This window comes from Amphiura filiformis, chromosome 16 (assembly GCF_039555335.1).
Source record: "Amphiura filiformis chromosome 16, Afil_fr2py, whole genome shotgun sequence".
In the NCBI taxonomy this organism is placed as follows: domain Eukaryota; kingdom Metazoa; phylum Echinodermata; class Ophiuroidea; order Amphilepidida; family Amphiuridae; genus Amphiura; species Amphiura filiformis.
In genome coordinates this window covers 55,465,455-55,482,064 of record NC_092643.1, presented here as the reverse complement: position 1 = coordinate 55,482,064, position 16,610 = coordinate 55,465,455, and the positions used below count along the sequence as shown (strand labels likewise).

At 37.7% G+C, this 16,610-nt stretch overlaps 1 protein-coding gene across 1 annotated transcript; it reads right to left on the bottom strand.

Annotated features, from left to right (window-relative positions):
* Positions 1 to 9,351: 9,351 nt before the first annotated feature.
* LOC140136232 (uncharacterized) lies at positions 9,352 to 11,999 on the bottom strand. Its single transcript, XM_072157956.1, has 2 exons — positions 11,404 to 11,999; positions 9,352 to 10,807 (listed from the first exon to the last, which is right to left on the bottom strand). Exons 1-2 carry the CDS (start codon positions 11,768 to 11,770, stop codon positions 10,314 to 10,316), a joined length of 861 nt encoding a protein of 286 aa, XP_072014057.1. The 5' UTR covers positions 11,771 to 11,999; the 3' UTR covers positions 9,352 to 10,313.
* Between the last annotated feature and the right edge of the window lie 4,611 nt (positions 12,000 to 16,610).

Sequence of the window (16,610 nt, the reverse complement as noted above, 5' to 3'; positions counted from 1 at the left end):
TGGGAGTAGAAATAAAATAGCAACTATTTGCTAGTGTAAACAGGGTCTCATAGCTTTCAGTTTCAATATTGGGTGATTGAAAAAGGTTGTCACAAGGCAAATATGCCAAAGTAATATTTCTATTAATCAATGAACTTAGAGGGGCACTTTGTGATCCACAACCTCATTCCCTCAACTTCCTCCAAAAAAAGTTGAGATTTTTATGATGGCCCAGGGCTACATCATGATTATGTGCGTAAGCTTTCTACCTGGAGCTTTCTGTATTTTTTTGTTGTTGTATTTTTGGGCTGTCAACAGCATTTTGGAAACAAGCCTTTTTGTGCGGATATCTATTGAACCATACCCTAAAAAGAAGATGCTAAAATCGCAACAACAAAAAACCCTTCAAATTCCACAACTAGATTTGAATACATAAAGTATGAATGATTTTGTGAATTTCTGGGTAATATATTTTACTAGTACATTCACTACATTGCTATATTGTCCATCATAATTATACAGTTCATTTTGAATGGAAGGTAAATTTCAATAAATTAATGTAAATGGCATTTGAGTTGGTGGGGGGAGGGCAGCATCCCCCTGCAACTGGTATACATGGTATATGGGGTACATGGTTACTACTCCATATTCTAGAAAAATACAGCACTCATTTTTTTTGAGGGATTAAACAAAATATCATCCTGTTTTGCGAAATAAAGCATAGCTAAATCCTAATCCTTTACTTAGTTCTAACTGGCAATAAAATTTTAATATTTTTGCATTTTGGGGGAAAATGGGCTAAAAGCAATTTTGCATGTATTCTTACAATTTAGTCACAAAATTCTATGACTTGGCACAAGTCTAAGCATTCAAAATCTCGAGTATAGGCTACGAATTACCTCATAATTTCAATATTTTACGTTATTTTTGATAATTGGTTATTGAAAAGTTAATAGAACTTTTTTCCCCAAAAATTAGAATGCGTAACATGAAATTAGTCTTTGTACAAGTCTTTGTGCTTGATTGTCACAGCATATGTTTTTCACCCTAAAAACACATGTTTTTGGCCCTTATTTCCAAATAATTTGGCAAAATATTACAATTTGACTTTTTATTGCTATTATGATTTACCAGATGTTTTATTTGGCAAAACAGTATTTGGCAAAACAGTAGAGCATGCAGCCTGAGTTTAAATGTATTTCAGCAAGATGTACATGTGTTCATTATTTTATTATCAAGTTATACAGCTTCTATTTCAATGTATTTTGTTTCAAAATTGCCAGTTATATCATTTTGAAATGGCTCTACCTATATCTTCCACAACTGGGGTTAGTATTTCAAATGGAAGTTACCCAATTGTCTATGCTATTTGAAACATACTCCCTCTGTGGAAGACTTAAGCTAAATCTTCCACAGGGGTAGTGTGGATTTTAAATAGAATAGCTCATTGTTGTTCAGACTTGGGTCAATGGCACGATTTGGAGTTATCTCCATGATGACTTGTTTGCTGGTATAATGAAAGAAAACACTAACAAACATCAACGTACTTGACCAATGTCAAATCGTTCATGAACCACTTCAAAATTTGAATATTCCAGGGCATTTGAAAATAATCCATCTTTGTGACTAGTTTAAACAATGAATAGTATGATAATGGTACCAGGTATAATTGTTTAAGACAACAATTATCTATTCAAATAAATAAGATTGAGTTGATTATGAATATTTATCATTGTTTCAAGAAACCTTTGGTCAGCCAAGTATGTACATGTACTTTTGAGCAAATAAATGATATCATTATGGGTGATAACCATCCAGTGCAAACTGGTGCATGTATCCTCGACTACCTGGTCTACGTGTCATTTGTCTTTATCAATTTTTATCATTTTGTTTTTATTGATATTTGTCATGTATGAGGTTCAAATATGGACATAATTTATGTTAATAAAATGTTGGAGATACGATACTGATTAAATGAGATGGCCTACTGTGAGGTTAAGTAAAGTGAGAAGAAGATAACGAATGAATCATTTATTTGCATATTCTCCATTAAGATGGGTGTGAATGTCAGCGAACTGCTGTGTTTTCAAGGAAGTTGATCATGAAATGCTTTTTCAGGTATACGAGGGGGTATCCAAAAGTTTTTGACATCACCCAGAAGTGAAAGAGCTATATCGATGAAATTTTGTCAGTGTAATCACTGGTCCTTATGTACATTATGGTCCAAAAATGGTCTCATAAGTATGTTTACTTTCTTAGGTGGCGCTAAATGGGCAGTAGGCGCATAACCTTTTCATGATAAGATCCTCCACTTTCGTTGAGTTTCTTCACTGTGGCCGCATCATCCGTAAGTGATGGACGTCCACTTCTTGGCTCATCTGTTAGGGACATGTGGCCAGTCTGGAAATTCCTTTTTCAAAAAGCAACAGTGCCATATGATGGGCAATCATCACCGAGGATAGCTTTCATTTCATCATAGATTTTCTGAGCATTGTAGGCCTAACCCTTCAAATGCAGGAACTGAATCATGCTGCGTGCCCCAATTTTCACCATCTTGCAGGTTATGCGCCTACTGCCCATCTAGCGCCACCTGTAAAGAAAGTAAACATACTTATGAGACCATTTTTGGAACATAATGTACACAGTAATTATAATACACTGACAAAATTTCATTGATATAGCTCCTTCACTTCTGGGTGATGTCAAAAACTTTTGGATACCCCCTGGTACATGCATGGTTTTGTCATTTTGTGCACGAACTGGGGGTAAACCACATCAGCACTGTGGGCTTGCAACTTTTGACAAAATGTTAAGAGATTCTCCACTATTGGGGTTAACTGCCCAGTTGATGGGTTGAATCTCCATTTGGGGTCCCAAGCTCAAGATCCGAGTAGTAACACCGACTTAAGAAGGTACAACTATCCCTGAACGGGATACTACATCTATGACAGTAGCGTATGCAGCCCTTTTTAAATGGATGCCCTCCCCCGGTATCAAAAAAATATTTAAAAAAATTGGAGAAAAAAAGAAGAGAAACACCTATGTGCGTGACTGAGGTACCTCTTTTCTTATCATAAGTTTTTGAGCTTGATATATAAACTAAATAAAATGAAGGCGTTTCGCCAACCTCACTGAGGTACATGTATAAAAGAAAAAAAAAAATAAATTAAATACCACTTGTCTTGAGTCAATGAAATTCTAGTGTAGTAACTGCCACTGGATTCCTTGCCCCTATAATATACATAACTTAAGTTACCAGTGTGTTATTATTTTTTGAGAAAAATGCAAAAAAAATCACAAATTTATCAAGGAGTGTACCAGGTGGTGGCCGCATTGCATTCTCTAAATTCAGTAAATTTTCATCGTCAACCGTGTAATTGAATGTGATTATTTTGACATTTTAAAACGCTTGAAATATCACAAACAAATATGCCTATGTTGATAAATAATATAAATACAAGCTAAAACCGTTGGGGTTCGATAATGAACCCCACAAAACTAACCGACTATATTGGAAAATGCCATACGGCCGGGCGGTTTCACAAGTTGCCGGCTCGATCATGTCATCCGCCGCCTGGGGTGTACCACCTTAAATGGAAAAAAAAAAAATTGTGCAAGGGTGCCGAAATTTGCTTTTTTTTCCAAGCTGAAATTTTCAAATGAGATTAATTTCATCAAAAATACATGCACATCTAAAAAGCGTTTCTCTTCCCTTTTTTTGATGGGGGGGGGTGGCTATTCCAGTTGAAATTCATACACCCCCGTCAGAGATGCCACTTGGTATCAAAATTTCCTGAAAAATCCTAAAAATGCACTTTTCCCTATTCTTTTAGCACAGGAAGGGTAGAGTAAACATTTCCTGAAATTTGTAAATTTTCTTTAAAAATTCCTGAAATCGGGAAATTTCCTGAAAAGTGGCATCTCAGCCACTTTTGAAAGACATGACCTAATTAATCTGCCTCAGGAAACAATTTCAAATGGGGGGGTACCTAAATGGGCAATTGCTTGAAATTGACACCCCCTTCTGTGTGGGAGATTAAGGTCATTTCTTCTATGGGGGTGTATGGATTGAAACTGGAATAGCCCAGTTTTATACACCTAAGATTAGTTGGAAGAAGGGGGTAGTCCAATCCAACCTTCTGAAGTCGTGTTCACATGGTCGGACACAACCTTATTATGACTATAAGGTTACGACTTATGTCCGACCGTGTGAGCACGACTTGGATTCCTTAGTTAATCCCCGTCCCCAAAACACATTCACAATGTTCCCAAATGTGACCCAATCACGTAGTGGTTCAAACCATATACCTTTTTCGCCAGCCCATCGGGCTGGTACCTATTTCTGGGATGGGGTCAGTTTGCTCAAGAGATTAATTTTTATTGGTATTGGAATGACTTTTGTTTAAAACTTTTTGTGGTTGAATTTTTTTAAAAATATTTTAATTCGATTTGTAAGGAAAAGTAAGTATGTTTTGCCGTTTCAACGAACGAAAACGAGTGAGTATTACCAAAGTTATGTTTGAACTAATTGTGACTTTAAAAGTTCTAGGTATAGGCCTAAATGTAACAATAATAGTTAATATATAGCATCATATGGTCAGCAGAAGAAAATCTGACATCACCTATGATGTCATATCAGTGTCCTTACTCCTTGACCACTGAACAACGTGATATCATGTTGATAACAGATCTATAGAATCAAAATCTTCATCATATCCCGGATCATATCACAGATTCTCAACAATCTGTGATCATATGGACCATATTGATGTGAAAGTAGTTATCTATCATATCCTGTGTCGTTTTATGGATAAAAATGACTCAAAATGTTATTGATGAAATGGTTGCTATCATAAACATCAGTTTTGTCTTTTCAACGGGAAAAATCTGATGCAAAATAAAGTTTTTAGGGCCTAGCTATAATATGGGCATAATTTATGCATGTAGGCCTATAGTATTGAACAATGTACCCCATTTGACATGCACTTATAGATAAATAAATTGTCTTACTTTATTAATTTAATAACTTCTTTATTATAAATAAAATGACACATAACTATTTGATTCATAAAATTACATTCAACAAAATGATTGAAGAGAAAACACACAAGGCACTAGGCAGACTGTTATAGAATGGAGTATGTAAGATGCCATGTCCATAGCTTCGCAGGAGTTTCCGACTAGCAATCAACATGATCAGCACATTCAGAAAAACACAGTTTAAGAGTGAAGATTGTAGTGAGTAACCAGTCCTTTATAAATGTGCTGGCCACTATCTATTATAATATAGTAGGCTTAAACTATACATTGCGAATTAATTAAGTTATTTTAAAATAAAATGTACATGTAAGTTAACTCAAACCGGCAGTGTATTTGTGAAGTGGTATATCGAAAGCAGTGAAATCGGACATTCCTAAGCGAAGATATTGAGTTCGTAAGTTCTGGTATTACAAAATTGGAAATTGAGATATCGTGGGTAAAAAGCTGAAAAGAAAAAAAACAAAAAACAACAACAACAACAACAACAACAACAACAAAAAAAGACCAGAACAATTTGGAGTAATGAATTAAAAGAGTTGACATGAGATTAGGAATTAATGTTTTCTGCTGTTTCAGTGTGCATGTTCTCATCGTTGATGGTTTGGTGGACTGTCATGTAGATGTAAGCGTGACCCCGGGAGCGTGACCTTAAAAATGCCTTTCACATTGACCAAAACTAATAACAAGACCTCTTCTACATTGAGGCTGGCTTTCCCTTTTAAAGGGAATTTTTATTAGGGTCTATGTTCAAACAGGGGCATCAGCCAAAGTTTGGTATGGTTTTAAACAAATGAGCCAGTTTGACCCCATGTTTGAATGAACCTGCATGTGCTTTGGGCCACTTAATTTTGGGAACATCTTGAATGTGTTTAGGGACCATCTACTTAAAAAAGTTTGGTTTGATTTTATTTCTGGGATGCAAGGGCAGCGGTGCCGCCTCCAAGTCTTATTTCGAAGGTGCCAAATACAGCTCATGATTTCATGCAATAGCTTCCAGGGCCCTGGACAGGCTTCATACCTGAGGCTGCACATGCGAGGGAGGTGCTCATGCTACAAATAGGGTGGGCAATTTATATGGCTTCAGTTAAGGGGGTACTACACCCCTTGTGACCCCTGGCCAATTTTGTGCCTATTTTTGCATTTTTCTCAAAAATTATAGCGCATTGGTGACAAGTAAGATGGATGTATATTATACATGTAGGGGCAAGGACTACAACTACTGCACTGAAAATTCAGCAACTCAAGACAAGTAGTTATTGATTTATTGATCAAATATTGGTTTTCCCTCATTTTTGACTGTAACTCCACAACTGTTGTCTGTGCTGAAATAAAATTTCCAGCACAGTAGTTGTAGTCCTTGCCCCTATAATGTACATATCTTACTTGTCACCAATGCGCTATGATTTTTGAGAAAATGCAAAAATAGGCACAAAATTGGGCAGGGGTGTAGTACCCTCTTAAAGGTGGGTAACTTTACAATTACCCAATCAAAATGCAGATTTTGGAATCGGGTGAAAGCTCATATTTTTTTCCAGCCATGGCTTAATTCCGAATTGTCACCTAATTTGGGTGTACTTTGTCTTGGGTCCAATCTATATCATGGAAAGTTTGCTATATCTTTCTAAATATAATGATTGTTTGTTCTAGATTTGTGTTTTAGCGTTTCATATTTGAAAGAACTAATGTTTAATTGCAACATTTCGAAACTACAAACCCAAACTGGGTGCTATGATGTACAAGATTGGGCCACGAGTATGCATTTTACCAAGTTAGCAATAGGTATTTCCTTCATGTTGCCAATGCATGACTTTCTTTATTATACTCAAAAACGGATTTTTTTATACATGTACTAGAAAGTTGTTTACGTGCATATAGGCTCCTTCACAGTCGGTTTGTATTGTGTATGTTTACAACTGAGCCACATATAGACTGGGTTGCCGGGACTACCAGACAAAGAATCTGTTTTTTGACTATAATTTGGCCTCCTATCAGTTTTACTGATAAGATGGCTAATTGATTTGACTATAATTTGGCCTCCTATCAGTTTTATATACTGATAAGATGGCTAATTGAAAATAAACACTTATTTTGTAAACAGATAATGCTCTGTGGTTATTTATGGATGGAAATTTAGGAAATTGCTATTAATGAAATAATTAATATATTAAACATACATTTTGCTTTGTTAACGATTAAAATCCGTTCAAAAATAAGGTTTTTAGAACATTTTGAACAATTTTGCTCTATGAAAAAGGATACTGCACCCCTGCTGATCTGACTACTGATAAGCTGTCAACAAGCATTGACAAGTAAAGTGTGACCACTAATTAAACAATAATAATGAGCATTATCTGACCATTCCCTGATCTGACCAGAGCTGGGTAGGTATAAATAGTGCACTACTACCAACACTAATTGATGTTGGGAGTGACACTAGTCGTCGAGGGGGGGTACCAGTAATTGGGGTAGATAGTGGCGTTGGGTTTATACATTTTTGGTACGTGTAGAGCAACCAGGAATCCCTGGGATTGAGTAATCAGTATGGGATTTTTGATTAGGCCAATGAAAGTCGATTTTGAGTTTCCGTCACCGCCCTCACTTCATTTTCTGACCCTCACTTGAATTCATTATTGTGACTATTTTTAATATACTTTTGAATCTCATTAGGGCTAAACATCCATCTTCAAGTGAATGAGTGGCAAATAACAACACATTTTACATTCGTGTTAGTCATATAACTTAAAGGCAGAAAAATAATGAATAATGAAAAAGTTACCTCACTTGTTTTCAGAAATTATGTGACGGAAACTCAAAATTGACTGTTAGTGGCCTTATGATGTGATTGTAACTACCAGTAAACTATACATTGCGAATAAATATATCTAAAATTAATTACGCTTCAATATCAAGGTTAACAGTTACTGATAATAGATAATTGGATTGTCATGAAATGTGGTTGATATGAAATCCCTTAATTAAGCAGCAAACATTCTTAAGGTTATCTGAATATAGATTGTTGGATTGTTGTAAAACTCAGAGGATGTGATTTCAATTGAGCCGTTTGTTACAAGTATGAATTAAATGTAGACCAATTTAGCACATTTTCCAACTTCAGCTTTTTGAGTATTTCCTAGTATGTCATTGGTGGTATTTACCAATAAATGCCAATATTTCAAGCACCAGTTAGTTGTGCCAAACATTCAAATTTACTAGCTTTCCAAGTACTTGCAATGCAAAATTATGAAACATGATCTTCATCCATGGCGTTGTCTTTTTAAAGACATTTCTTGTTTGGGTTAAAACCTGAAAACTGGCATCTCTGCAACTTGAAATTAGGCGTTCCAAATCAGTATATTTCGGGAGAAATCATAAAAAAAATGTGTCAAATTGGTCTTGACTGTTCGAGATTAATTCGGGAATACACCCGATTTGGATCTCCTAATTTCAATATGTTGATGAGAAAAATAGGATCTCTCATTTGATATCAATTTATTACATAATCATTATCATGCTGTAGAAATGCCAGTAATTCCATGAATCAGTCACATTTACGAGTTCTTTTTGCATGAATGTTTGAGAGGGACAACAGTCACAACAATTTATGTTATACGCAAGTTTTAAAGAATTTGACTTTCCAAATATCAGGTCACCTTTCTGTAAATGTAAAATGGCACCGGGGATTGGCATGTCAGCAAAAAGTGGGGAGGGGGAACCACTGCCTATGTAAATAAATAGGATGGAAGAGTTTGTAGGATTTATAACATCTCTAGGCAACTGTTTGTGACATCAACCTCCAACCTTTTGCTACACAAAATAATTCACAATTTCAACTTGTTTTTTCTTTGATTTGCTTTTTCAGATTTATTTTCGTTTTCTTTTTCTGTTGTTTCTGGATGGTAAACGTGTATGTATCACAGATTTCACATGCATATTATCATTTTATGCACAAGTTACAGTGAAATTTATGCTTAAATACAATGTATTTATATAGAATAGATTATTTTTTAAAAGAGAAAATACATTATCATATATTTAAATATCAATCCAAAATGCCAAGATTCTTTTTTTACCCAGACTTACCAAACATATAAATGCTGGGGTTTGTAGCTTATTTCAACTTTTAAAAACAATTTTTCTTATTTACATCATGCATTGCATGAACTTTTCCATGCAGTTGAGCAACTTGTAGTTGCAAAAATTATAAATAAATACACTGTAACCAAGAAATAAGCTACTTCATATACATGTAGAAAATGATACATTGGTCAAAACCAAGCATCCTAAAAATAGAATTTTGGCATCTTTGATTTACTTTCGAATTTTTATATCAAGATTCGGAACATAACCAGGTTCCCGCTAGACTTGAGTTTTGGGGTTCACATCGTTTTGCACTGCAAATGGGTCTTATTGGACCCATTGAGACTAAAACTTGATAACCATGTCAGAATTTGCATCCACAGATTCTTTTAAGGACTCCCATAGTTATCTGATTTGACAGCTCGCCCCATCACTATAGAATCTAGCGAAAACACTGAACACGCGTGTAGTTTTTGCGACTATGTCAATTACAAATTACTCCGCTTGTTGTTTTAAATTTGCAAAGTACATTATTATTTGCATGTTTTATTTTCATGATAGCCGTGTTGAGCGCAAAAATTAAATTATGTGTCAAATTTCCACTTAAAAAAGTAAAGTGTGAAGTAGTTTCACTTCAGTACAACCCTGAACACCATGTAAACACTACACCGGAAATAAACGACGAGGATGTACGGCCAGAAATTTGAGCAAAAGGCCCACATGGTACATGTACACACGTTCCAAAGGCCACAATTGTATCCAAAAACATCAATAAACCATAACTTTGAAAATTGTTCAAGTAAATTTTATGGTTTAGAGAATTTCAAATGTTTCAATGGCTTGGTTTGTACAACACAAAAATAATTTGAGTGCTTACATGATTTCAATTGTTTCTTCTTAACACGCCCTTTCTATACTAGACAAATTCCATCCCTCTCGTACTAGTCCCTCTCCTCTCCAACCCAATACACTTAACATCACATTCCTTAGGAATGATCATACCATGGACCAAATGAGAAGTCAACTTTGGAACTGAATTTTGGCATACACACTTTGCACAAATAATACAATACTTTTTGCTAACTTCATTATTTGGATTTACTTTGACATAACTATAAATGCTACAATCGAAATAGGAACATGTTTTACAGCTTGGCCACTCTTGGGCAGAGTAGATAGTTTTTAGCAGGTCAATACCGCATAGTGCTTTGTCAAATTCATTGTGGTAGGACACTGAGAAGCTGCTTTGGTGGCTGCTTCCCAACATTTGTAAAGAGGCTTTTCAGAACAGTTAATTCTTTTGTGAGAAGTTCAACTTTCTTATTCAGTCTTGAATTTTCTGACGCCAGCTCATCTACCCGCTTCTGGAGCCCAACATGCTTTTCTTTGCTCTTCATTCTGCTCTTTCTTACTGCAACATTGTTTCGTTCACGCTTCTGTCGGTATTCCTCCGATTCTTTATCCAGCAGATTCCGTGCTCTTCCTCGTTTAGCGCCACCTTTGCTGCGAGGACCTCCTGGGCTGCTCTGGGCACTGCTGGGCTCTGACGCAGTCTCACTGGGCTCTTGGTAGAACACTAGCTGCTGGTGGGAACTCTGGCCGTCTTGGATGTAGTAGTTGCCGGTTGACGGCACGGCCTCCCCTTCCTGCAGCTCGTCTATCTGAGGCATGTGTTCACCCGTGGTGTCGTCTGAATCGTACCTTGGAGAAGCTGCACAAAGATAAAATGGGAACACATCATTTAGTACACTTGTTATAATTCCATGTATTCAGTCAGTGGCTTTACACTTGTTACTTTCTTATATTTAGTTTTCCAAACATGTTAATGGAATGATTCATTCAATTTCAATTCACCGTGCAGAATGGTGTATTAACTCTGCATGGGCAAGTCATGAATCATTCACATTCCATCCCATAACTTTTGGACCAACACACGTGCACACCGTTACACGCCATCGTTGTCTTGAAGTTGAATTTTTATAAAAATTTTGTAACCAGACTGAAATTTTAATTCAATTCATTGATCAATGTGTTTCAGTCTCACAGAATCATGTCTAATAGCATAGAATGTGCAAGTCACTGATAACCTCACTTTACAAGCAGAAACAATCCATAAGTATATATTAATTAATGGCAGATAGTGATACAATGTACAACACAATCATGTATGCACAATCCCTGCTAACATATTGAACATGTACATGTGCTGTTGTATCTGTATATAGCATGTTAAAATATAAATTATTATTTATAATGTGTTACATTTTGTTTTTATTTTACTATTTTAAATAATGTATGTTATCTTACCTGGATTACTATCAGTTACAGCTGGTGTACAAGGTGCCGTATCAATTTCTGATACGATGTCGTCGACGTCAGGTGCGTCTGGATCTGGCTTGATTTTGATCAATGTCGAAGGAAAAGTGAATTCGTGCGGTTTGGGTGGCGATGTAGAAAGTCCAAAATTCTGCAGAATATCAAAGTTCGGGTTAGGTTGTTCTCCCGACTGATGTATGTATCTGCTAAAGTCTATACTGTTCTCGTGTTCGTAAAGTCCACCAATGTCGTCACTGAAATCAATTGGATCAGCAGACTCGAAAAGGAATTTTTGGTTTTTCTCTGGTGTTTCAGTTCCGAAGAAATCGGTGTCGTAGAAGTTAGCAGTAGAATCCATGTCCTAAGCACATGGTGAATCAACGCAAGAATGATGATGTAAAGTCGTGTTTTCTGTTATATGTAGAACTTTGTCACGTGTTGGAAGGTTTTCCCCGGATGAATCCAACAAGTTGAAGTGATGTCAGATACCAATTATTGGTTAAAATATACTTTTTTCGGCGGGTACAGAAAATGCCGCGAACATCTACTTTCGTGTCACGTTGAGAAAAGAATGGTGGCAGATGGGCGCATGTACGTTCCTATGACGTATAAGTTGACCGCTTCACTCAATTGATACCATTATTTATCCGCGTGGTAATCCCCACATGTTTTATCAAATTTCACCTATAACGTTATCAAAATCTCACAAAATTTCCACTTAAATATTGTCTACAAACATGAAAATTGTCAACCATCATTGAATTTTACTTTCTTTAATAATATTTTTACAAAAGAGTAATTGGTACTATTTTCATTTGAGAATGATATCGTGAACAAGGGGAATCCGTCGGTCGCTAATTTTGGAAAATACGTCATATTCCTACAATATGATTGGTTGAAATCGCTAATTGATTGGCGAGTTGCTTTCGTCACAGAACATGCAGAAGGGAGATTCCAGAAATAGGAATGACGATTGCGCAATTTTTGGTCGACCAACTGAGGCATGTTCCTCCACGCTGCAAGTTCCAACGTGATGAGCGTGGCAGTGGATCCGACACTCACCGTCACGTGCCTCAATGGTAGGGTGGGGGATTTCCCATACATTGTAAAATAGAGATTTTTGGCGCGCCAGGGCAGGAGACAGAGGATCATGCAGGGGGGGGGGGCAAATCTGGTGATATGGAGGGTAAAATATTACCTAAAGCTGAACAAAGTGCATTGCATGCACCGGTGCATCATGCATCGTCAGTTCCTGGGATAGGCCTACGGGGGGGATAATAATAAAAATAATTTTCTTGCCCCACCCCCCAGTTTTCCCCCGCTTTTGAGGCAAAACCCCCCCTAATCACATAAATATCCACTTTTTGTGGCAATTTTGCACAAAATTTGTCGATTCCCCCAAATTCACTTCCCATGCCCCTCCCCAAAAAAATTCCTGGGCCGCCACTGCCAGGAATATAAGGATCCATTAGGATAGGCAGGCCTATGCCAGTTTATACCAATTAGGCTACTAGTATACATGTAGGGCATAGCGCAGCCCGGTCCCCGCACTCCGTGCATCCGGGTATTCATGCTTGTCGGTGAACTTTAAAAACACCCCTTTTGCATCTCATTTCGCGAAGTTTTTAGGGAAAAACACCCTTTTTTAGCGATTTAGCATGAATTATTTGCCCTTCGACAATATCCCTATTTTCGCTAAAACGCGAACGATAGTTCTAACATACCCTTTTCTGACAGAAACACGTAGGCTGCTCCATAGACTCTCCATGAAAATACCCTTTTTTTTTCAATTTCGCGAAATTTTCGACGAGCATGAATACCCGCGGATGCACGGAGTGCGGGGACCGGGAGCGCAGCTCTTCACTCAGGGCTGTGCAATAATTATGAGCCCTTGGGGCCGAGGGTAAAATTGGGAGGGCAAGAAATTTTTGGCCAGCGAAAAGGGAAGCAAGCAATTTTGGCAAGCTGAAAGGGGGGGTGCAAGCGATTTTTGGCACGCATTCATGGGGCGCCTTTTAATGCTTAAATATAAAAACTTTTGCTCACTCCGCTTTCATAACACTGACATCTAGACCATTTTAAGGTTTGCAATTTGGGATCCAAAAAAATTTGGCATGTTCAAGGGGGGGCAAATAATTTTTGGCGGGCCGAGAGGGGGGGGGCAAGAGATTTTTTGCGTGCGGCGAGGGGGGGGGGCAAGCAATTTTTTTCTAGCCGTTTGGAAATTGGGAGGGCTCATATTATTATTGCACAGCCCTGGAAGAATGAACTTTCTGAATAGTGGGCTTTTTGTTGAATTTATGTAAAAGCCCCTAATCAGAATTTATTCTGACTAGCGGGCTGTATTAACCCCAACCCTAAACCCTAACCCCAACCCTGCAAAAGCCCGTTAATCAGAATTAAGGCCCGCAATTCAGAAAATACCCAATACTCGGAAATATTTTCTGAGTAGCGGGCCCGGTAACAGGTCTTCTGGTACACGGGATTTCTGATTAGTGGGTCTTCTGGTTAGCGGGTCATTTTAAATGAAAACAAGCCCGCTATTCAGAATTTGATGGGTCTTCTGAGTAAGGGGTGCCCCCGGCCTATGAATAAAACGACAGGCCAAAACTGCAGCTGGGGCTGTGCAATAATTAGGCCTGTGAGCCCTGGAGGACATAGGGGCAAAATTTTTGCAATAATTAATAAATCCAATTGGAAAATTGCCGAAAAACTGCCTGCGATGCCCCCCCCCCCCCCCCATGGTCTTGTTTGTTTGTGTTCTGTGTCCCCCAATATGATTACACACACTATACGCCACTAGTGCCTGGAACTTCGGGTCCAGGTTTCGGGGAAAAGGGAAGGGGCAATTTTTAAAGCCAGGGGGAGGATCAATTTTTGGCAGGCCGAGAGGAGGGGGCAAGCATTTTGGCATGCATTTACGGGGCACGCTCTAAAGGCTTAGGAAAACACTACGCCAAATATCAAGGATCGTCTGAGCCAATAGGCCAAAACGCCATTTAAAGATACAGGCGTTTGTACTTCTAAGGGCTTTCTGGGGTGCAGGTCACCCAAGCAAAGTTTGCAAATATATGGCATGTGCAAAGGGGTGGGAGGAGGTTGGTGGTCCTGGTCCAGAGAGGGAAAGCAATATTGTAATTGAATACCTAATAGTGTGTGAGCCGGGGGGGGGGGGCAAACCTGCACTTTTACCATAGGTAGACTATTGTTAACATCATGGGCTACACAAAAATGCCTGATAGCAATTGAGCCGCAGTAGCTTTTGGCAGGAAATGGTACTTCATCAAACTTTACACAGGGTCAAATTTCAAAGTTGCTTAAATTGTGTTAAAAACTATTCCTATGTATTCCTTTAGTCACATGGATTCAGAAAATGTATAGTTTGACCTATCTTCTAGGACGTGCCATTCTTGAGTTATAGCCGACAAGGTCAAAGGTCACATTTTTGGCTCTATGGGGGTTAAAAATATCAAAGTGCTCAGATTTTGCCAAAAGAGGTCTTAAAATACAGAGAGCTTATAAATGATAACACACAACTTTTGATCAATCATTCAACATAATTTGTCTCGTCACAATGGCATAGCGTCATAGGGGCACCATGGGGGTACATACCTCTCCCAATCAATTGCAAAATTTAGAAAATCCCATGGGAAAATTGCAGAAAAATGGCCTGTGCCCCCCCATCAGACCCCATCGGTTCCCCCCATATGATGACCCATGCTACGCCACTGTACTACATGTACTCTCTAAATTCCAAAGAGTGAAAAAGTCAATCCTCCTCGGAGTGACTCTTCGGGTCAATCGAAAAGATTGACATTTCAATCTACCAAGAGTGAAAATCACACATTTTCCTCCACCTACGAGTAAAATTTTCACTCTGCAAAGAGTGAAATTTCAATCTTTTTAGAGTGAAATTTTCAATCTTAGAGATTGTGCAGGGAACACTCTGTGAAAATTTTACTACTCGTATGGAGGAAAATATGTGATTTTCACTCTTGGTAGATTGAAATGTCAATCTTTTCGATTGACCTGAGAGGATTGACTTTTTCACTCTTTAGAATTTAGAGAGTAGCTCGTCAAGTCATTTTATGAAAAAGTTTTGAATTTGATATGCCACATTCACAGTTAAATGCACTCACGTGTAGTGAGGAATGAAAACCCATGCCTTTAAGGTGGTACACCCCTGGCCAATTTTTTGCCTATCTTTGCATTTTTCTCAAAAATTATATAGCATTAGTGACAAGTAAGATATGTATATTATAGGGGCAAGGACTATACTACAACTACTGCACTGGAAATTCAGCAACTCAAGGCAAGTAGTTATTGATTTATTGATCAAATATTGGTTTTCCTCATTTTTGACTGTAACTCCACAACTGTTGTTGTCTGTGCTGAAATGTTACTTGTAATTTATACCAAAGGCTTGTTACGATCAGGAAATTATTTTTTGTAACTTAATAATTTGTTTTGAGATGAAAACCCAGGGATGAAAAAAGTGAAGAAAATTAGCTTTAGGGCCTATACTGTAATGATAAAAGCTTGACCTGAATTCTCGCTATTCGCAATAAGGGCGCCGCCAGCGGTTTGCGATGTAATCGTGATGTATCATGGGAAAAGGTCGACATCCAAGTCCGCGCAATACGTATATTACCATGCTATTACATAGGAACACGTGACAATATTTTTTAGTTTGTCAAAATAAAGGTGTTACACGCGAATCGATACTCAATAATACTTAATAATGTGATTTGAAATGTGCACAATTAATTTTTTCTCTATCGATTTGCGTGTAATACCGTTATATTGACAAACTAAAAAATATTGTCACGTGTTCCTATGTAATAGCATGGTAATATTCAGATTGGCGCGGACTTGATGTCGACCTTTTCCCATGATACATCACGATTTTCCCATGATACATCACGATTACATCGCAAACCGCTGGCGGCGCCCTTTAATTGCGAATAGCGAGAATTGTTGGTGACTTGTCAAAAGGGCCTGATTGGAAAACAGTCCTTGTCATAGCAGTGTTGAAGATTTCACAAATCGAATCAAATTACCCTAACCCTAGAAATGCCTAACTTTCGCACAGTATTTTTGTGTACACGGTGAAGTGACAAAATAATGCCTAACTTTTTATCAGGGCTTGCTTTTTTTGCCAGAATTTGCCTAACTTCTTTACAGGACAACAGATGGCG